This window comes from Pistacia vera, unplaced genomic scaffold (genome assembly GCF_008641045.1).
Source record: "Pistacia vera cultivar Batoury unplaced genomic scaffold, PisVer_v2 Contig605, whole genome shotgun sequence".
NCBI classification, from domain to species: domain Eukaryota; kingdom Viridiplantae; phylum Streptophyta; class Magnoliopsida; order Sapindales; family Anacardiaceae; genus Pistacia; species Pistacia vera.
Window position 1 is genome coordinate 108,298 of NW_022196452.1, and position 23,969 is coordinate 132,266.

Here is a 23,969-nt window from a genome sequence, read left to right on the forward strand (position 1 = left end):
AATCCATATTNAAGAGAATTAAATGAAAGTAACCCAATATTTTGAAATTGTATAGTCCTTAATTATCATTTACCCCATTGAAAAAGTATCAAAACCCTCCCAAATAAAGGGTATAATACTAACAAAAAATTGTTAGTGCTATCTTTTAGGGGTTCAGTTACTTCAGTATAATACTCCATATATAATGAATTACTCTAAATCTTCCAAGGTAAAGAGGCAAACACAAAGAGCATCCAAAATATGCGTAATTCACATGTTGTATACTAATTACATGAATGGAAATAAGATAATCCAATTAAATCTTCATATGCCTAATTTTCCCAGCAGGCATTTTGGATAATTAGTATCAACAAAGCTTGATGTATATGTTTTAATCAGTGCTAAAAAATTGCAGATACATGTGCATTTGGTCTTGGATGATAAGAGCCGACTAAACTATCTTCAGCTGTTAACTGCAACATTAATTATATCCTCTTTACTACTAAAAATTTGCATCTTCCTTTTTCTTTCCAGAAGAACAACTTTATGAATAAAAGGAATATATTACATTTTTCTAACTCTACAATATACAAAAGAATTATTTCCTCTTTCATCTTTTCTGTATCCTATTCCTACCTATGGTGCTGAATGTTAATTACACAATCAAGGAATAGATGAAATTTTGTATAAGATCTTAGGAAGAAACCTGATCATCCTAAAGTTCTTCATGAAAAGATTGTTTCCTCAATAAGTTCCTCCAAAATCAAGTCCTCCAGTTCAAGCCCGACGCACTCAGAATCGAATTGGAGGTCCATCCACCTATCATTCTTTGAAAGATCTTCGCTAGCGATATAGTTCAATGAATGGTCGAGTTCCAGTCTCAAGCTCAAGTATGAATTTATATTTGTCCAGACCTCCTTGAGAACATTGTGTCCTGCTGGCATTGGATGAATGTGGCAAAGAGAAGACAGGCGCTTGGGATAGTAGCTGTATGACCTCTCATAAATCTCTATCAATATTTCGTTGATCATGTCAAATAAATGCATTTGATTACAACTACCATCTTCGTTTCCTGAACAGTCAAGATCAAGTGGTATGCAGCCCTCAATTTCATCATATACAGAAGGACCAACTGGCTGGTAATCACAATGCCATATTCCAAGGGACTCATTCCCACTGAATCCAGACAGCTTCAGTACGTTTTTCACATAATCAAACTTAGCTTTATCTTTTACATCCACTTGAACAAGTGGAATGTCAATATGTACATGGTTGCTTGGAACATTTGATTTCTCAAAGTCACTGCTAAGAGCCACGGTGTGTGTATACATGCTGGAATCATCTTGATGACCTGTAAAAGAATCCTGTTCTCCTGAAAGGAGGTATCCTAGTTTTACTTCTGATTCTGCATCATCAGATCCAATTACCACAAAGCATCAATTTCACCCATTAGAAACACAAAATTGATGCATCAAATTCAAAGACACAAAAATAAATTAGATAATTTACTTAGATAATCAAAATTGGTGCATCATCTTTCAGAAAATAATTCTGTATTAAAACGGTAAATAGCTATGAAAACCAAGTTATCCTCTTGCTTACTTGTGTCTTAATCAATTTAATCTTTTAATTAGGGAAATAAACAACCCTACTCGGTTATGAAAATCAAGTTATCCTATTGTATATTTGTGTCTTGATCAATTTATCTTTATCTCTTGGCAGTGAGTGAGAGAATATGTGTAGTTGGTGCAAATGATGATATGTAAGGTAATATAATAAGTCACAAAGTAATATACCTTCCGAAATGAAAAAATCTACAGTGCTATCTGCAACCTCTTGAAACTTTAAGTCAAGCACTGGAAGTGGACTTGGTTCGGCCACTTTAGTAGCTACAGGCTCAATATCTTGATCATCATTAGATGTACTGTCTTTTGACATCAAGTTGTTCAAATCATCAACAAGTCTACCCACCTCAGCATTTGCACTGATGCATGCAACTGAATTTGATCCCACTTGATCTCCAATAACTGGGTCTGTTTCAGTAACCTTTGTCAAGTTTTCTTGAATTTGACCTTCAACAAGATTATCTAACTGCGAACTATGTTCTGAAGCTACAAGCATATCTGCATTATTTTGCTCTCCAAAACTACTTATGCTGGCAGTTTCCTCTAAAGGAGCCCTAACTAGCATCCATGGAGAGGCATCAACAGGATCCTCACCCTGACAAAAATAAGATTTGAGCTCAGGTAAGGAAAAAATCCTTGTCAGAGATTTTGGAGTACTTCTAGAAAGCAAAGTCGTCTCTTCTCTTCTCAATTTTAATCCCCCAGAGACACACTGTTTGGCTTCTCTGTTGAAATTAGGCTCATACAATTGAGTGAATGTATTGAGTGTTTCACTGAGAGACGCTCTTTTCACGTGGGGAAGTCCACTCTTGCTACTAAGAGTAGTGCGAACGCTCTCATTACTACTTGCAGGACTGTCTTTACCATCACTCTTGATAAAAGAATCTTTAAACTGATCAAAATTTTCCATTTTCAAGTCTCTAGAGAATCCCTGGTCACAAGGAATTTTGTGAAGAACTGCGTCCAAAGCAATACGATCCCTCTCCTTTTTACTCTCTTTTATTGCATGTTTTATTTTTTGTTTGAGATGCTTGAAAAGCTTAACCGCAGCTTGATTCCTAACACTGCTTTTTAGATGCTGGGATGAAGCTAAAGAAGAACTACTACCAGTTTCATCCATTTCATTGTCTACTTTTTGAATTCCATCTGCCCTGTACTCAATAACTGTTGGTTGCATTGAGTGATTATAGACATCTTCTTCAGACCCACGCTCAATTGAATTTTGCACTTGACCAGCAACTTGCCTCTTCCCTCCTATTTCATGAGATTCAATTACATTCTTCTTCTGTTTGAGATTTCTTGGTCCGTAACTTCTTTGGCCTGACAAGCTATGCAAAGGGAAAGTTTTAGACTTGGTTAATCCTGTTCTTGCACGGAGGTTTTGTTGACTGTGGAAGTGTTTAGCCAAAGGAGAGCTTGGGTCATGCATAAGTTTTATAAAGAACTCTTTGTTCAACTTGATTATATCTAGAGAGTTCAGGAAATCCTCTGACCAGTAAAGTGAAGCATCTGTTGCGAGTTCCTTGGTATTTATCTCCAACAAAGCTTCCTTTGAGTCATCCCGAGGAGGCATGTGATTTTCTTTGAGTTGAGTTTCAGACGTTTCATCAATCTGATTATGCCCCAAGTCATTTTGGGCAAGCATCAGTTGATGATCTTCGTATGTTTCCTTGGCAATTAACTCTCTCAATGACTTAGATAGTGGACCCTTTAAGCCAGTAGCATGGGAGTCACCATTGTTTTCATTAATAATTCCAGCACTTTCATCATCAGATATTATTTCGGCAAGAAAATCCTCTTGCAAAGGGTCTAAACGATGGAAGGACAATGTTCTCGTCAATTGTGGTTTTGTAGGGTAGGTTGAACTCCGATGAAGTTGGTCCTTCGTCTTAGACACTTTTTCACCAAGCTGAGATTTTATCCTAGCTTTAACAGAATTTTTGTCTTCTGGAGCTGCCTGTTTCGCCTTCTCAGCCTGGGAAATTCAGATTAGATAAAACCTTCATTTGTTTATCATATTAATGTTGCTTGTAAACATGAGATTGCTATATCGTAGTTAATGGATTTCACAATCAATCAACAGATCAAAATCCTAATGAATAGGGTAACAAAAACCAAATAGAAGCTTACATTAGTCCCATTCTCAACAATTTAAGTCCGTATAGTTAGTAAAATTAAATGCTTGATGAAGAAAATCATTATTTAATAACTTACATTAGAGTTATTCACTTTGGCATTGCTGGTTGCTTGCAAATTATCAGCAGCTGATGCTTTAATATTTACTGGATTTCCATCTCCTACAAGCAAGAAATTGGTAGTTAAAATAAATGTAATTAAGAACAGTTCTTCAATTGTTTGACTAACTAAAATTATAGAGTTGTTCCAGCCAGGAGATCTTGCAGATCAAGGTCTACAACATAAAAGAATAAACAAGTCCACCAACTGCTTTAAACAAACTTAAAAACCAAAAAATGAGTCCCCATTAGATGGTACTGTAATTTTCCAAGATCAATCTATCTTTCGCGAATTAAACGATCAGTTCCTTCACTAGAATTCATAACATATCTACCAACCGCTACTAGTAGTTAAAACTTATTACATTTGCCATTTGGCATTGTCATCAGCCAAGAACAGACAATTTCAAATAGATAATTGATTGTGAGTCTAGAGCACCAAGCGTACTACAACAAACTCATTAGCTAATAGAAATCCAGAAATCAATCTCTTTTGCAATCAGTAAATTTTATGTTTCAATGCAGACATTGTGGTACTACAACAGTAGCTAAATACGCTAGAAATTATTAAAACTTGAATGGAAATAGAACTTGAGTTGCTCACCCCTGGCCTGTTTATTACCACCGTGCTTCCAGTGTGGAAGTCTTTTCTTGACATAACTCCAATCTTGAAACTCAAGCACGTTAAGCATAATACCCCACAAGCATCTCGGATGACTATTAAACAAAGATATGCAAGTGCGTTTCTTGTGTGTATGCTTCCCCATTGCTCACAATAATGTTCACCTTTAATTTCCAACCACCAGCCTCACTGACAAATGACTTCAGCTATAACTACAAGCTTGTCAAACCTGATCCAAGTTACAAACATATATCAACCAGCAAACAACGAAGCAACAAATTTCAATTATGACGTCTCTAAATACATGCAATCATGGCAAAAGAACAAACCGCTATATTCTCAAAGTGCACACATCGACAGCCTTGAGTATCTCACACTGAAAGATTATTTAAAAAATAGAACATTTCAGCAGAAATATATTCCAAGAAATCTCAGATTAATCAATTTAGCTCCATTGTCATTTTTACATCAACCTTGACGTCAATTCAACATTTATCGCAAACTCAAAATCTTTAATGTAAAATTTCACTTACACATTTCGTCTCTTGAATTTCAATTATTGATTACAAGTGTCAATTAGAAAACTCACCTGAAAATAACAAAAATTCGGAAACTCCTGAATCTAGGTTAAAACATTAAAGATGACGATCATGCAATAACAAAAAAATTAAGGTATCATCATTCATCAACATAAATCAAAATCATACCTTTGGAAAGAGAATCGTTTACGAAATCAAAGCCGTTCATCCTGTACGCTACCATGCAAGGCAAGAAAGCGATAGAGAAGAATCCAATGAGAGTATGAGACAATTAATTAAAAACAAGTTCAACAGAATGTAATGCTTGTTTTCCTTCAAAATAAATCAGAGAAAAAACAAAGATTCATAAAACAGAAAAATTAAAAATAATAATAATAAATAAATAACCGTAGCTTTCGGATTTGGATTTGATTATCGTCTGGTTCTTGAATGTCATTCCATCTTTTATTAGAATCAGTTACTTCCCGCCATTTGCTCCTCCTCTTTGTTGCTATTTCCTGTTCGTTTCAACTAACTGGAGTGACATTAATTATAAATTAATCTTCGTTCAGTAAAATTATAATTTACAACCAAATATATGATTTGGATAAAATATAAATAGATTTTATTAATTTTTAAATAAATAAATTTTTTTTTTTTGAAATGCTTATGCTCAAATCTTACCTAACATTTATTTCATATACACGAAATTAAAACAAATTCCTTTTAAATTAGAATATAACTAAGTTCTAAGAATTTCTTAATTATATTGTATGATGTCCCCAAAAAAAAAAAAAAAAATTATAGTTTTTTTTTCTAAAAATAAGATTTGTATTAGGATGTTGAATAACTAACAACCACCTTCTATTCCATTTATGTTAAACAACTATAAATTTTTAGTTTGTGTGTTGGGAGTTTCTAAGATCCGTCCACGTTTCATGTGTGTTCAAGGCATGTTTAGTCCACCATTGTATATACTGCTTATCATATACAATACAAGGTATGTTTGGTAACAAAATTGCAGTCCATTAAATAATATCAAGTTTAAAATAATGTAATATACTTTACATTAAATAATGCTTACTAAATCATTATATTAGTTAATCCAATGTTCTTAGAATTAATTTTAAGCAATAGACATTGCCATTTAATTTGATATTTATAATTTAATATAGCGGCCGGTCAAACTATGATTAACATCGGTCCATGACGTTGATTGTCATAGACTGACGTTGACCAATGTTTGATCAATGTTTAATCGTTGGTTGACCGATGTTAAATCATTGTTTAACCATAGGTTTAACTTAGTTAACCATAATTGATTCTAACGTGCTCAATTTTTGAACTTTTTTTTTTAGTTATTAGTTAATAATATTGAAAATATATTAGTTTTAATAAATAAAATTTTGTTAGAGAATAAAATGATGTTATGCAATATATTCATTCACCAAATATTGCATACTATAATAATAATACGATCAATGTTTTTGTTAACTACATAATTTGTTTAATGCTATGCTATGTCTCCTGCTAACATGCCATAAAATCACATACAAATAAGTATTTGCTTATTTCAATACATTTATATAAAAAAATTAAATATATTAATTTTTAATAAATTAATATACTATATATTGGCTTTAATGATCAAACACAATTAACACTCCCTTTTAAAATCTAATAAAAATAACTAAATATCAAATAAACCCTTTATAATTTAATATAATAAACAAGTAAATATTTCCTTATTCCAATATATTCATATAGAAAATAGTGATGTCATTGACCGTCGTACTTCAAAGATCCAATTCTAATTTATCCCATTAAAATTTTTAAGTATGTTAAATATCTTTATAAATCCCTTTTACTTCCAAAAATGTCCTTTTATTTATATTTTCACAACACATGCTATAATTTTCAATCCATTATTTTTTTATATATTTTCATTATTTTTAGTCAATACATCAAAATGCATCTTTTTAACATTTATTCAATCACTTTTTTTTTTTTTTTTTGTTTGCATTAGTACACCCTATTTATAATTTTATTTTATATAAAGATGTTTTGATAATTAGGCTCTGAAAATATTCACGCACAAAAAATGTTATTTCGATTATGAGCAAATCAATACTTCCAATAGAACTTTATTGGTTCCTCTTTCAACTCTGTATATTAATTAGTTAATGGTATCCCTATGTGCCGGATATATGTAACAAAAACGGAGATTTTGTTGCACAACCAAAATAAAAAATAAATACGTTTTTATATTAAAATATAAAGAAACAGAATTGTAAAATCAGAAACAAAATTATTGTTACTAAAATATAAGAAGACAAATATTATCAATTACCTTTATGTCTTATGTAATAATTTTAATAAAGGATAATTATAAATATAATAAATAATTGGAGTCTTAATAGATAAAATATAGGAAGCCAATAACACCACTTTATACAAAAAAACTAAAAATAAATGATAATTTAATACATTAATAAACTAATATTTTGTGATATAAAGCAACCTTTATAATTTAATATAATAAACAAATCAAAGAACACTGACATAAAATATTTCAATATATTTAATACAAAACATAAAAAAGAAAAAATAACAATAGCTTTTAATACATAATAATAAACATTCTTTGTTAATAAACAGACACGTGTTAACACAACCTTTTACAATTTTATTAAATAAAAAATATCAAAATCACTAACATTTAAATTTTCTTATTTCAATACATTTTTATAAAAAATTAAATAATAATATATATAATACATAATAAGCTAAGTATTTATCTCTCTCCGTGGGGTAGCGATTAGCACTGGGTTAATATTGTAGAGTTGGAGAGAGCTAAATATTTTGTTTGTTAGTGAACAGACACGTGTTATACAACCACTTTTATAGAGTTCCTGAGAATCTGAAAAGGCATCCATTGTTGGTTCAAAATTAGGCGAAAAAAATAAAAGTGAAAGTGGGCTCATGAAAATGAAATGGGCCTGCTTGATATGCCTTGTTATGTTTGTATGTAGACCCGGTATTTGAATTTCCTTGATCTTTATCATGATTCTAGATTACTTCTCCTCTTCTTTGCAAGCAAATCAATAGAAGATGTATCTATTATCATTAACAAATAATAGGGCCTTTATCTATGAAGATTATCGTTAATTTAATCCAAATCTCATATATATATATATATATTAAAGTCAGTGTATCTTCATAGAATCCCTCAACCTAACGGTCAAAATAATAGAAAATAGTTTAGGAGTGTTAAAGCAAGGGGCCTCGAACTCAAGAATTATGTTGGACTACTTTGCCTTTTACATTAGGTTACCTAGTGGTATGTCTTTTTTTTTTTTTTTTTTTTTTTTTTTTTTTTTTTTTTTTCTTTTTTGCAACATAGCGTGAATAGGAGTGACCATTGAGAGGATTTACTTGATCGTTCACTTCTTCGCCTAGGGGATTAGTTGAGGTGCGTGTAAGCTGACCATGACATCAAACCAAAAAAAAAAAAAAAAAAAAAAAAAAAAAAAATCCTCCATAAGGCTTGATGTAAATTACTCTTTAGTTAATGTTCTCTAAATAATAAAAATCTCCTTACAATTTGTGAACTTATAATAGTATGAGTTGATGATAATTTATCAAATTGCCCTTCTATTGTTTAACACCTAAAACTAAATGGAATGAGGATTTTGGAATTGCCCTTCTATCGTTAAACACCTAAAACTAAATGGAACGAGGATTTTAACCTCAGAGAAATTTTTGTCTTTTAATAAAACATTGAGAGGGCTATTGTATTAACTCAAATATTTAAAGGGTTCGTTTTATACAACCCCTTGCAAGATTGTTTAATCTTACGACATCCAAGATTTTAGAACATCACCCCCATCACACCCCCACACCAACAACAACCCCCCCACCCCTTTCTTCTTCTTCTTCTTCTAAGATAGTGGGGATTTTTAATAATTTAAAAAGGTTTTCAACAATTATAAAGGGTGTTGACACATAAATCTATACCAAAGAATTTCGATTGACCTTGTCGAAACTGAAATGGATGTGCGTAATTTAATAAAAATCAGCAATGAACAAAAAAGAAAGAATCATAAATAAGAACACAAGACAATTTTTAAAGTGGTTGGGCAAGTTAGAGCTTGAGCTTACGTCCACTGTTATCTTCTTACTTTCAAGAGCTTACAAAAAATAGTATAATTCCTAGGAAAATTTGCTTAGAAAAATTCTCAAACCCCCCTAAAAACAAGTTATGATGGGTTTATATAACACCCATTTACATGATAGAGTTGAGATAAGATTCAAATACGTAAGATTAGAAAGTTGTATGATCTTCGGCTACTTTAGTTGAAATCTAAGTCAATCTGAATATCATTATTCCAAATTGAGCTAATCTAAAAATCTTCTCTCCTAATAAGGAATTATCCTCTTTGGATTTCAAGCACAACAGAGGGTTCTAACAAGCTTGGGTACGTTCAAATTAAACAATGTGACAAACCTGACAATCAAGGAAGTTTGCTTCATTCTTTGAGTTCTCAAGTTCAAATCTTAGAGCCACCTACCACAATAACATTGTGGCTTATCCAGTTCTTTGAGCTTTTAGAATGTTCAATGGACTCTGTAGATTAGTTGAGGTATGCATAAATTAACTCGGATATTTCAATTACCAAAAAGAAAAAAAAAAAATATATATATATATATATATGTGTGTGTGTGTGTTGGGTGGAAGGCTGAAAATTTTGATCTGAATGAAGTCGAAACTGAAAATTTTGATCTGAATGAAGTCGAAAATGGAGGCCCATTAAAAGAATTGAAAGTACATTTATGCTTAAGATATTTGTGGTCACCAAGAATTAGAACCCATAAAAGGAAATATATACATATATATATTTGCGTGTGTGTGTGTGNAAAAATCTCCTTACAATTTGTGAACCTATAATAGTATGAGTTGATGATAATTTATCGAACTGCCCTTCTATAGTTTAAAACCTAAAACTAAATGGAATGAGGATTTTGGAATTGCCCTTCTATCGTTTAACACCTAAAACTAAATGGAACGAGGATTTTAACCTCAGAGAAATTTTTGTCTTTTAATAAAACATTGAGAGGGCTATTGTATTAACTCAAATATTTAAAGGGTTCGTTTTATACACCCCCTTGCAAGATTGTTTAATCTTACGACATCCAAGATTTTAGAACATCCTCCCAAGGACAGTGGGGATTTTTAATAATTTAAAAAGGTTTTCAACAACTATAGAGGGTGTTGATACAAAAATCTACACCAACTAGAGAATTCCGATTGACCCTATTGGAACCGGAATAGATGTGCACGTGATTTAATGAAATCAACAATAAACAAAAAAGAAAGAATCATAAACAAGAACACAAGATAATTTTTAAAGTGGTTTGACAAATTAGAACTTGAACCTACGTCAATTGTTATCTTCTTACTTTTGAGAGCTTATAAAAAACAATATAATTCCTAGGAAATTTTGCTTAAAAGAATTCCCCAGCCCCCTAAAAACAAGTTATAATGGGTTTATATAGCACCCATTTATATGATAGAGTTGAGATAAGATTCAAATACGTAGGATTATTATGTTGCATGATCTTCGGCTACCTTAATTGGAGTATAAGTCAATCTGAATATCATTATTCCAAATTGAGCAAATCTAAATATCTTTTCTCTTAATAAATAATTATCCTCTCCAGATTTCATGCACAACATAAGGTTTCAACAAGCTTGGGTACATTCAAATTAAACAATGTGACAAGTCTAACAGTCAAGGAGGTTTGCTCATTTCTTTAAGTTCTCGAGTTCAAACCTTGGAGTTACCTACCACAATAACATTGTGGCTTACCTAGTCTTTTAGGCTTTTAGAATATTTAATGGACCCCGTAGATTAGTTGAGGTGCGTATAAACTGATCCGGATATCTCAATTACCAAAAAGATATATATATATATATATATATATATATAACAAGTGTTTGTGTTGGGTGGGAGGCTGAAAATTTTGATTTGAATGAAGTCGAAAATGGAGGCCCATTAAAAGAATTGAAAGTACATTTATGCTTAAGATATTTGTGGTCACCAAGAATAAGAACCCATAAAAGGAAATAATATATATATGTGTGTGTGTGCGTGTGTCATGTGTGTGTTGCGCTTCTGGTCAACTATGGGAAAGAAACAAAATATGATTCCTTTACTTATCACTTTTTCTGGTATTCCATTGAAGTTTTTATGTTTTATGGTCATTCTGCATCTACCCATAATCGGAAAGGCGTCCCTGAGAAAAGGAAAGAAATAAATTAAGAATTCCATCAACTCAAAATTATTCTTCATACCCATTTGTAATATACCCTTTGTTTTTTTTTTTTTTTTGGTTTGGTCGGAGATGTTCGGCTAGTTTGCATTAGGGGTGTTCAAAAGAATCGGTTGGAACCGAAACTGGAACCGGCGGATACCCGGGGTTTGGTTATGGTTTTTACCCAGAACCGACCATCAACGGGTAGGTTCCGGTTCCAAAATTTTTGAACCTGAACCAGAAACCGAGACTAATATAAAATTAAATTAAAGTTTATGGGGGTTAATAAAAACTTTTGTAGAAAGAGTAATGTGAATACATTTATATTTATATTTCATAACATTTAAAGTAAGTTGGTTTGACTTTTGAGAATCTACCTTTACAAAGTAATGGAGTTTGTAATTTATAATTTGTAATTTTATTTTTGTTAACAAGTGTCAGGGGGGTATTTGTAAGTTTTTAAGAGTTTTTTTGCCATTTAAAAAACTTTTGGGGGGTCATGTATTTTACAGGGTACCCAGAATCGGAACCGGAACCATTGTTACAGGTTCCAATTTTGGGTACCTAAGAACCGAAACCGTCGGTTCCGATTCTGGTTCCAAATTTCAAGGAACCATCAGTTTTGGTTCCTTCAAAAAATGCAGGGTACCTAGAATCGAACACCCCTAATTTGCATGCACCTCAATTAATTTCTCGGTGTCGTGAAGTTAACAGCTTAGTAAGCCTCCCGTGGCCACCTCTATTAGCAGTCAAGGTGAATCGAACTCAAAATCTCTTAAGTAAAATACCTAAGAGTCCTAATTGATCACTTGGTTATCCAGTGATGGTTCATTTGTAATATACCCACTCTCGTTCATATGTTTACAAAAATATTTACACATTCTTTATAATTTCAACTTATTTTAATGTAATTGTTGTACAAATTTGAAGATATAAAGAAGATGATTAAGACGACGAATCAGTCCCTTACGATTGGAAGTTGTTAGGATAAGTGTAGAATAACAAGTTATTTTCAATACACAGTAACTATAGGATTTTCTCAAATTCAAACCGTCAAAACATTCAAAAAAAGTCAAACCACTATCATTCTATTGAATGAGATAATGGATGAATGGGTTCATGATTTTGTGTGACATAATATTATCACAGAAAGGAGTTGAAATATTCTGGAAGTGGTGGAAGGGTAAATTTGATATGGTCAAATTATAATTCAGATATGGACAAAGTTGTTAGTTTTCAAAACAAAGAGAAGGATAATAATGGCAAAGATAGAGGGCCAAAATGTAATTCACCCAATAAAATCGTTTTCGTCATAAAACATAAGTAAATAAATGAAATATGAAAAGGGTTAAGGTTTACCGTTTCCATTTCTTTGAAGAATGTAAAATCCTAAAAATACGAATCCAAATGGAGGTATGATTTGTGTTTTGCACGTTGAAACACAACAAGATACACATGTAAACCGGATGTTCTTTAATAATACAGCACACCAAAATTGTCCCAATTTTTTCCAACTTTGAATATAAATGCAGATTTGATTCAGCCAAAAATAACAAGTAAAAATATTATAAAGGAGAAAAAGATATTTCAAATCTTTTTTGCGTGTAATTAATTACACCATGTGGTTTTCTTTTTATACCCAACATTTTGTTTCCTTTTCTTTTCTTCTTCTTCACATTTTATAAAATTATTTATAAGATGCATATTTACATCTAAAAATTTTGGTTTACATTCACATTTTTTAAAATAAAATGAATGATATTATGGGTATTTGAAAAAAAGTTTTTTTAACTATCTCCAAGTGATTAAATAGTTGGATATAGACTTTTGAATATATTATTAAAGAAATATTGAGTTTGAGTCTCTCTTTGATTGATAATAGAGATAAAAATTTTTATCCATTTGGACACTTTGGTCATTTTAAAAAAAAAAAAAAAAAGAGTTTTATTTTTTTAAAAGATAGACATATTTTTTTGTTAATTTTAGAATTAAATTAAACAAAGCAATGAAGAGCTGACATCTGATGAGCTGTACCTCTTCAAGATCCAATGAGTTATTGAGTTAGTCAAAAATAAAATAAAATTAAAAAATAAGCAGAATAATAAAAGGGCAAAATCATCGCATAGTTAATCACACCTTAATCCTTAATTATAACATTTTTTAATTATATATTAACAAAAACCAGACGTTTGACTTTTGGTGCTCCAACAGTTTAATAACTATTTCCCCTCCAAAATCCCCACGCGCTTTCCCCGTAACTTAAAGTCAACTGCCCGCATAAATTCTAAATTAAATTAAAATAACATTTCAATATAAAAAAAAAAAAAGTAACAAACCCAAACTCAAAAGTCAACTTCTTCTCTCTCTCTCTCTCTCTCTCAACATAATAAACTTGAAACACAAAGTACAGAGCAGTCAGAACCAGAACCAGAACAAAAACATAACAGAAGAAAAAATCCTATGAAAGAACTAATCTTGTTTCTTTTGTAATACTTGAAGTTTTTTGGTTTTGTTTTTTTTAATGGGAAACGGAGTCGGAAAACTTGGGCACTGTTTCGCTGGCGAGGTGTCACGCCGTCACGATATCGCCATCATTCTGGGGGACCCACTTGACGGGGGATTGGGCCACTCTTTCTGCTACGTACCGCCTGAACAGCCCCGTCTCTCTTCCTCCTGTAGAGTCCATACCGAGTTCTCCACAAACAACGTCCTTCAAACGACGAAGTTTTTCCACTCAATCTCCGGCGCCTCGGTCAGTGCCAACGTGTCGACCCAGACTCTATCAGTGGCCCTCATCGACTCATGTCCGTACAACACTTCCTCCATTGATCGGGCCTCCACTTTCGAGAGCTCCGATTCTTTCGCCTCTCTTCCTCTCCAGCCAGTTCCCCGTAGCTCGTTCCAATCCGGGTCGGGTGCTTCCCTGACCGGGTCTGGTCCGATCGAGAGAGGCTTCTTGTCGGGTCCCATCGAGCGCGGGTTTGTATCGGGACCCATCGATCGCGGGTTGTATTCTGGCCCGATGATTGATAAAGAAAAAAAATGTGATAATGATAATAAGTTGCAGAGAAGCTTATCTCAAAATAGTATCAAAGGAAATTCCAAGAAACAAAGATTAAAGAAGGTTTTCAAGAGAGTTTTATCAATTTATCGTGGCAATAAATCGTGTAAAGGGGTTAAAGAAATGGATTCAGAGAGAAACAATGAGAGTGTGAGCGGGAGTACCACTACTGTGAGTAGTAACATGAGCTTGAACAATGAAGGTGGTGTGATTGTTGATGATGATGATGACGAATTTTCAATGAAGAGTCAGAATCTTCAGTGGGCACAAGGGAAAGCCGGTGAGGATCGAGTTCATATTGTGGTATCAGAGAAACATGGATGGGTTTTTGTTGGGATTTATGATGGATTTAACGGTCCTGATGCTCCTGATTATTTACTTTCTAATTTATACTCTGCTGTTCATAAGGAACTCAAAGGGTTGTTATGGAATGATAAGTTTGAATCCACCGGGAATTCGTTGAGTTCAAGTGAGGCGTCGTCTTTATTTGATGAATTAAATCAATTTCAGATTGATAAGGAGAACAATCATCCTGTGGGAAATGGTTTTATAGATGAGACTTCGAAACCAAAGAAGAAAAAGAATGCGAAAGGTGTGGCGAAGAAACGGGAGGAGAATCAAAAGAGGTGGAGGTGTGAATGGGATAGGGAAAGGCTAGAGCTTGATAGGAAGTTGAAGGAAAAATTAAACTGTGAAGCGTCAAACGGGGTCAACCATTCGGATGTCCTGAAGGCGCTTTCGCTTGCCTTAAAGAAGACAGAGGACTCATATTTGGAGGTTGCAGATTTGATGGTGAGGGAGAATCCTGAATTGGCTTTGATGGGTTCTTGTGTTTTGGTGATGTTGATGAAGGGAGAGGATGTGTATTTGATGAATGTTGGGGATAGTCGGGCAGTTTTAGCGAAGAAACTTGAGCCGAATATCGGATTAGGGAGGGCGCGGAAGGACTTAGAAAGAATTAAGGAGGAAACTATGCATGACCTTGAAACATTTGATGATGGCGAAATGGACAGATTAAATAACTTGACATCCGTTCAGCTCACTGTTGATCACAGCACTTATGAGGAGGAGGTGATTTTCTTTAACTGAGACTAATACTTTGTAATTGTTCTCTGTTTTTGATGATTCATTTATTTAGTTTTACATGAACTGAAATGGCGTTTTGATATTGCAGGAAGTCTTGAGAATTAAGAAAGAACATCCAGATGATGATTCTGCAGTAATGAATGACAGAGTGAAAGGTTATTTGAAGGTCACTCGCGCTTTTGGGGCCGGATTTCTCAAACAGGTATTCATAGATTCTAAACTTATTACTTGTATGAATGATTTTAACAAGCTTGCAAGATATAAATGGCTGTTCGTTGCCTTTTTGATACTAATTGCTTCCATAACTAGGCCCCAATCTTCATAGTTTAAACTTTACACAAGGCCTAATTGTTCAAATACTGATACGGTATTAATGACCAACTGAGATTGTACAAAGTCTAATCCTTTGGTTTTACATGGCAGCCAAAGTGGAATGATGCACTTCTTGAGATGTTTAGAATCAATTACATCGGTACTTCTCCATACATCACCTGTTTGCCTTGGCTCTATCATCATCGACTCAGCCCAAGGGACAAGTTCTTGATATTGTCTTCAGATGGACTCTATCAATACTTCACCAACGAAGAAGCTGTATCCGAAGTTGAGTTATTCATCGCTGCATTTCCCGAAGGAGATCCTGCACAACATCTAATCGAAGAAGTACTATTCCGCGCAGCAAAGAAAGCCGGTAACAATCTGAACTAAAATGAGTGATCATACATACTCTTACACAAAAATCAATCTAATGAAACTTGGTTTTGTTAAACAATGCAGGTATTGACTTCCATGAGTTGCTTGATATCCCACAAGGGGATCGTAGAAGATATCACGACGATGTTACTGTCATCGTAATCTCATTCGAGGGAAGAATATGGCGTTCATCTGTGTAAATAGAGATAGCTTATATTAAAAAAAAAAAAAAAAAAAAAAAATACAAATGCATACAGGTTGGGCTGTTTTTTTTAAATTTTTTTTCTAATCTTTTTTCACCTTGATATAAGTATAAATATATTCTCCCCATTTTTTCCCATCATGTTTATAATACGAATTAGGCTGTCATTGAACACTCAGAGAAGACTGTTCTACTGCATAAATGATCAAACTTTCGGCAGCCGCATGGTTGTATTATCATAAGAAAAAACAAATGAATTGACAGATTAAAAGAAAGAAAAATGATTTCTTAAAGCAATAGTTTTCTGGGTTTCTTTCAAGTGGGTTCTCCACTGAGCAAACAAACAAAGCCATACGCGCAACAAACACGTCGTTTCATGATTAGGTATGAAACTGAAGAATTAATTAAAATTAAATTAAATTAAATTAATTATGTTCTAGAAAGAAGATATGGAGTTCAATCTTCAAACTTTGATTAAAAAGTAGAGGAAGAGTGCAGTTGGGTATATGATGGTGATAGTCAATTAGTGGCATCATTTTGTTGTTAATATTCTATTACGCGTTTTTGGATTACTCTTATTTGAGAGTTTGGACTTTTTTGACATTTTAAAAAAGGTCAGCAAAAGTTTTTTTTCAAACCCTCGATTTTCAAAATCATGTTTTTCTTCCTCAAATCAACGAACAAATGCAACATTTGACCAACCCTCAATAACATATATTTATTTATTTTGGACTTGCCACATTTCTAAGAATGTTATTATCATTCTGCACACATTGTTTTTTTCAAACTTTCAAAAAGGACAGATGTTTTTATTTTTATCAGAAAAAGGACAGTAAAAGTGAGACACTGTTACACTTAACTGTGTCTAGGAGTATTTTTGTCTTTTAATTATAAATAGAATTAAAAAACTTATAAAATCTAAAAAGAAACTGAAAAGAATAGTATATCTTGTGATTAAAAATTGAAAAAACGGAAATTAAAAAAATTTGAAAAATAACTGAAAAATGAATAAAATAACATGAAAAATAAATTAATAAACTGAAAAAGACTATAAGAACTTATAAAATTTTTGAAAAAAAGAAGAAAAATACTTAAAATATCTGAATAAAAATAAAAAAATTTGAAAAAGAAATTATAAATAATAAAATAATTTGAACAACATTTTTAAAGAAGGGAAAACTGAAGAAAAGAAAAAAAACTTAAAAAACCTGAAAAATTAAAATAAAAAATCTTAAATTTTGAAAGAAAAATACAAATTCTGAAAAAATTTATAAATGAAAAAGAATATAATAACTTGGAAATTTTGAAACAAAAAAATATAAAAATAAAATAATCACAAAAATAAAAACTTAACTTAAGAAATATGAAAAAAAAAATGGATGAAAATTTTAAATTTAAATACTCTGAAAAATTATATAAAAATGTTATTTTCGAGAAATTAAAAAAACTAAAAACAAAATAGTGTTGCCGGAATCTCACCAACCCAAATGTGATTCCAGCAAAATCGCACACAGTGTTTTAAAAACCGACCTAGGACAAAACCTAACAAGATGGCTGGGTCGACTTCCAGCTGGTTCAACCGCTGACATCATCATGTTGACACTAGCATGATGATGTCATCACGTCACTGTTCACAGAATGCAAAATTCCAAAATTTGGATTCAAATCATAAAATCTTGAATAAAAAGTCCTTAGCAAAGCCAACATGATGACGTCATCATGTCACTGTTCACAGAATGCAAAATTCCAGAATTTGAATGCAAATCATAAACTCCTGAATAAAAAGTCCTTAGCAAAGCATCATCAAACATCATTACATCAATAATACAACAAATTACAAATCAAAATAACAAAATGTAGGAAGAAATCACATAATAGTTGTTCAACACTTCAACATTTTAACAAAAAATGATCTTCACCCAATGGTCTTCAATCCATCTTTCTATCCTCAATTAAAATTCACAGTTCACACACCATCTGACAGATGATCGTCATCATTATTAACATCAACAACATCATCTACAAGAAATTCTAGCAAAAAAAGAAAACCATAAGTTAAATCTTCCCATTTAAACTAATTGAATATAAACTAGTTACTACCAAATTGAAATTGCTTACAAAATTGGAAACAACCTTTTGAAGCATTTGTTGAGTCATAATATGAAGGGTGATCACCACCATCAATAAGAATAGTTCCAATTCATCATAATTAAGCTCACCAACCTCCTCTTCCTCTTCCTTATCAACTATTCACCATTCAGTTTTATCAATACTCTCATAATCAACAGGATCATAAGTAATTTTCTTGTAACAACTCCTGAAATAGTAGAATTAAATATTCAAATCATGACCAATAAAGACATCAATGAAAATAACAAAATGAAGAAGGCTTTCTACCTATTTTGCAAACGCAAGTTATAATGAGTGAAAACCAAATTATTCAACCGTGGATGCTCCAATCTGTTCATCTTTTTAGTATGTATGCGTTCAAAAACACTCCAATTTCGCTCACATCCGGAAGAGGCCGAAGTTTGCCTTTGATTGCAAACTTTGCAAATTTGGAGCACTAAACCCAAATGTCCTCCACCATTCATCTAATTGAGAATAAAAGTATAAATTACATAAGAAATAAACACAATTTCATAACTTAAAAATTAGACTTAAAAAATTAATAACTATTACATACCCGGCCGTGTAGTTTTGCAAGTTTGAAGAGCAAGCTCACGAGAAAAGCTTTCTAAATGGTCTTGATATAACATACTCTCCTCCAGTAACGTTGTCTTGCTCATTTTGAATGCACTTGCTTTACTGTCAATAGTGCCAAGGAAACCATACATGACCTCAAGTTTTTTGGAAAAAGTATCTTCGTTATATTTAAGAGCAAGATTCAAATAATATGCTACTGCATGAATATCACGGTGCAACATCCTACCCCAATGCGTCTTAATAATTATTGTATAAGGCTTGTACACATTTTTTTTTATTCTTAAACAACTTCTTGATCCCCATCTTCGTTCTGTACATGTCATCATACGCATATCCTATTGAAGACCTCTCATCTGAGTCTACAATCTGGAGCATACGCATCAATGGACTCATAACTTTGGAAATTATACCAATGTCATCTCAGAATCGGTTATCTAGAACTATGGAAATAAAGGCTTTGCCTTCATTAGTTTTTGCATATCGAGACTCTATAAAAGTTCTATTTGTCACCGGAGATTGCAAGTCATGTTTGTGCTGATGTAGGCTGCTCAATGCAATGAAAGTTGTGGCAAAACGAGTTGTACCTGGGCGTAGAATTTCTGCCCAACCCTATTCAAGTGATAGACAATAGATGTTAGTATTTAGTAAATTATTAAAAAATGTATATATGTAATATAACTTGACAATGTAAATTATAAAAATATGAGGTAAAAGTATATAAACTATTTTTTCCTCAGCAAAGCAAGCACAAATGAATGATTATACACAAACTTTGTAACCTTAGATGCACGTCTCAAAAGGCTAACTATATGACTCATCTCAACTATGTCTTTTAGCATCAAATTAATGCAATGTGCTGCACAAGGAGACCAAGCAATACTGCTATATTTTTCAGACAACATTCTTCTAACAACTTTATAATTTGCTCCATTGTTAGTGACAAGATGGACAATATTGTTTGGTCTAACCCATAAAACTATTTCCTCAAACAAGCTGCACAATGTTGCATCATCCTTTAAAACATCTAAAGCATCCACTGATTTCACAAAACACACTCCTTTAGGACAGTATACTAGAAAATTAAGCAGCAACCTATGTGAATTATCTGTCCAACCATCAGCCATTAAAGTACATCCAACATCCTCCCAAGTTTTCTTGTAACCATTAACAAGTAGCATCTCTCAATAAATTTACATTTAAATTATGATAAGTTGGGATTTTATACCCAGGATCAATTGCAGTTATAGCATCCACCATAGGTTGAAAATAAATTGAATTAATTACATTAATTGGGATGCAAGAATCATAAAATAACCTTGCAAACAGCCAGGTCCACTCTCCACTTAGCTTCTTTTCCAGTTAAAACACTCTTAATTAAGGGCTGAGACCCAGACTTAGTCCTTGAAGCAAAATAGTCACCTATCCCAATAGAACTTTTTTCTCTTAGTGCTTGAAGTTGAAGTTGAAGTTGGAGTTGGACATGAAGAAACCTCTTCATACTCTTCATCTTCATCTAATACATCACCCTCAAATTGTTGTACACTAGCTCCATAAGGATTGACATTCTTATGAAATTCAACTTTTTGTTTATTCTTGGCCCCAATTTCATTTAGTGCTTCTTCAATCTTGAATTTAACATCGAAAGGAACTTTAGAGCACTTTCTAACTTCTCCCTTTATACCCGTTAGATACAATTTCACTCGATAAATTCCTCCACCTCTGATTATCTTGCCACAGTAAAGACGTGTTAACATCTTCTTCCCATTTTCATCCACGCCCTCATTAACATGTCCCCATGCTATATCATTCCTTCCTCGAAAAGATTGTGAAACATCCATGAAAGCAGATTGTTAACAAGACCTAGATGTGACATATTCTTTGTCTTTAATCTTGATCTCTACCTTGGCGACACAAATAACAAATAAGTTAGTATCAATCATAATCGAAAATATCTTCATAAATTAAATTAAAGATTCAATATGTTTGATTAATTCTTGCATGGCATATGTGTGTATTGTGTAAACATAAGAAATTCAACTACTTCAAGATGTCCACATAAAGCCACAACATCATTGTGGCAATTAACCTCAATCAACCAACTATGTCTAATGGAATATGTCGCACTGAAATATATATATACATTATTACTGCATAATCATGCATTGTAAAAATTTATTTTCAAAATGCTCATGATTCCAATTTGGACATTCAGTTTTGTGTTAAAAGAGTAAAGCTATAGTGTTTGTTAATAATTAACCCTTATTATTTTTCACGTGTATGCTGAACTGAAGAGCAACATTTTTTTGTTTCTTTGTTTGTTGGTTTGTCTTACGGTACCTCCCTGTTCAGTCTTCAGTGTAATATACTAATATCTTCTTTCTTCAATACTCAAATCAAGTGTTCATTCATCATTGACCAAAAAAAATTAAATGTTTGTTGCTGGAATGTACATCAGTAAGGCGACAATTACCTGGTATTGGTGAAGATGAGCTGCCGTTGACTGTCAGAGAGGTGGAGCTCGACTGTGAACAGTGTGAACTATGAACTGTGAAAGTGTGAAAAGCTTAGATCAAGCAAATGTGAGGAAGAGGCGACAGTTCTTGGGCAAGAAGAAGACGAGATCGACGATGACGGATGAATAGAGTAGATCGGTGGTGAAGAAGAGTGAAGAGAGGACAGAGAAGATCGCGAAATGGGAGGAGATTCGTGGTACCCCAGCTGACGATGAACTAAGCAGTTGACGATGAAGGCTGAAGCGACGAAATTCGACGGTGAAGGGGAGACTCCGATGGAAGATTTTAGGTTCAGACCAAAAGTGAGGGAAATGGCGTGAAAAAAGGGGGGAGGGGGATTGTTGATATTTGCTTTGGGATTGGGGGTTTAACTGTTTAATTTTTAGAATATGGGTTTAATTTAAATTTTTTAAAGCTGACCCAGTTTTTTTTTTAAGTAACAATTGGACCGACGGGTGCTACAGTGCACCGATCCAACCGCGGGTGTAACTGAGTAGACTCATAATAACAGTTTTAAGCCTCACCCGGCCCGGCTCACCGACCGAGTCGCGGTTGAACAGGTTCGATCGGTTGGGCCAGATTTTAAAACATTGATCGCACATGAACTGGTGCATTTCAACCTGTTCGCACCTAGCCTAATGTGATTCCAGTTGAATTACACAAGGCTAGTGCGATTTGGCTATAATCACACCAAGCCATTCTGATCAGATTGTCGATGACATAATAATAATAATTTTTTAAAATTTTAATTAATTAATTAATTTTTATTTAATCTTTAATATTTAGTTTATTTCAGAATTTAAATTGAAATTATTAAAGGGTGTTTATGTCATTTGACAAGAAAATAGTTAAATCTAAGTACAAATGTCCATTATAAGTGTCATTCTTTTGATAAAAAAAAATAACTTCTGTCCTTTCTATGAGTTTCTAAAAACAGTGTCCGCAAAATAATAATAACCCTTAGAAGTAGTATTTTTACGTCATTAAAAAGGTTTTTAATCCTGAAATGGGGGTTTTTGTGTTTGTTTTGCAGACTTTAATGGGTCCAAAAGGTTTAAGTAATTAAATAACTATCTTAAAACCAGACTCAACAATTTCAAAATTTAAAAGTATTTTTTAATAAAGATGATGATGTTAATGAAGATGGGTAGGTTTATATATTAAATGAAACTGTTGAAGCAAAGAGACAAGACAAGATACACGCACATAAGATTTGAATACATTTGATCCAAACTAATTTATTGATAGTTAAATAGTGGGTTTAGGTTTCTCTCTGACATCTCGTGACAAAAGTAAACCCTAAATTTTTTATTTTTGAGCTTATCATTATCAGAAACTATGGTTGGAAAACAGTGAATGGTGTTTGATGCTGATGGTGATGGTCCTGCCATTTGTGGAGATTGGAAGGTTTTTGTTTTTTGAGGACTTTTTATGCAGATTCTGTAGGGTTAGTTAGCCTTTGAATCAGCAATCTTTGTTCCATGGTGTTTGGAAAATTTTTGATTGACTTTAGTTGGGAAAGAAAACTTATATTTCAAATGTTTTAGATGGTTTCGTCATCACATTTGAAAAATGGGTTTGATTTTTCAGATAATGGGTGGGTTGTTCTGCGTCCATTTATCACCATTCTAAGCAAGAGTAAATGACTTTTTCTCATCCAAATAATGATTTAATGACATTTGTCCACCTACAAACTTTTAAAATACTATTTTCCTATGCAAATTTATATTCTGTTTCCAATTCCAGCATCGTTGCGACCTCATACTAACATCATTCTCTTCCTCAATCATCACTCATTAAAACCTCTTAATCCATACTCCTGCCAACCTTGTCAATCATTGGTAATCGAGCGATTAGAGTTTACAAAACTGTCTCTCCTAAGTCAAATTCAGATCAATCATACCCACTAAAATCCAATCTTTCACCATCAAAAGACTCATCGGCCACCTCTCTTCAAAAACATCAATAGTTTGGAACAAGTTTACTCTCTGTTCGACGGCTGAATATAAATTTGAATAGTTATTTTAAAAAATGTCGTTAGAAAAATGTCATTGAGTGGGAAAAAGCCGTTAGCTTTTTTCAGAAATTTAAGTTATCCTGGCAATTGGTTGAACTTGTTTTTAAAGTCAACTTTAATCTTTCAATCAAGAAATTAATACAAGTCACTGTCATTTACTTTTTACCCAAATGGGCTGCTGCAGTGGTGATTGGACAAACAAAGTCACACACCTTTCGGTCAATTATGAAAGTATGATGGCTAATTAGTGGCCATCAATTAAAGGTTGAACCTCTTTAATTATATTTGCCCACTTAGCCAAGTGGAAGGGACAAGGGAGAGCAATGAAGATTTAAAATCTACTTAAACAAAACATCACTATTGATTGTATTAATCTGCAATTTCCACTGCACAAATTGCTT

At 32.8% G+C, this 23,969-nt stretch overlaps 2 protein-coding genes across 2 annotated transcripts; one reads left to right on the top strand and one right to left on the bottom strand.

The window, feature by feature from the left end:
- Positions 1 to 431: 431 nt before the first annotated feature.
- On the bottom strand, positions 432 to 5,267 carry LOC116110531. The gene is made up of 6 exons (XM_031396737.1): positions 5,168 to 5,267; positions 4,790 to 4,836; positions 4,443 to 4,689; positions 3,819 to 3,901; positions 1,776 to 3,579; positions 432 to 1,384 (listed from the first exon to the last, which is right to left on the bottom strand). Exons 3-6 carry the CDS (start codon positions 4,603 to 4,605, stop codon positions 705 to 707), a joined length of 2,730 nt encoding a protein of 909 aa, XP_031252597.1. The 5' UTR covers positions 4,606 to 4,689; positions 4,790 to 4,836; positions 5,168 to 5,267; the 3' UTR covers positions 432 to 704.
- An 8,547-nt stretch (positions 5,268 to 13,814) lies between these two features.
- On the top strand, positions 13,815 to 16,468 carry LOC116110537 (probable protein phosphatase 2C 23). Its single transcript, XM_031396743.1, has 4 exons — positions 13,815 to 15,425; positions 15,529 to 15,642; positions 15,864 to 16,128; positions 16,215 to 16,468. The coding sequence occupies exons 1-4, from the start codon at positions 13,815 to 13,817 to the stop codon at positions 16,328 to 16,330; spliced, it is 2,106 nt and encodes a 701-aa protein (XP_031252603.1). The 3' UTR covers positions 16,331 to 16,468.
- The last annotated feature ends 7,501 nt before the right edge of the window (positions 16,469 to 23,969 follow it).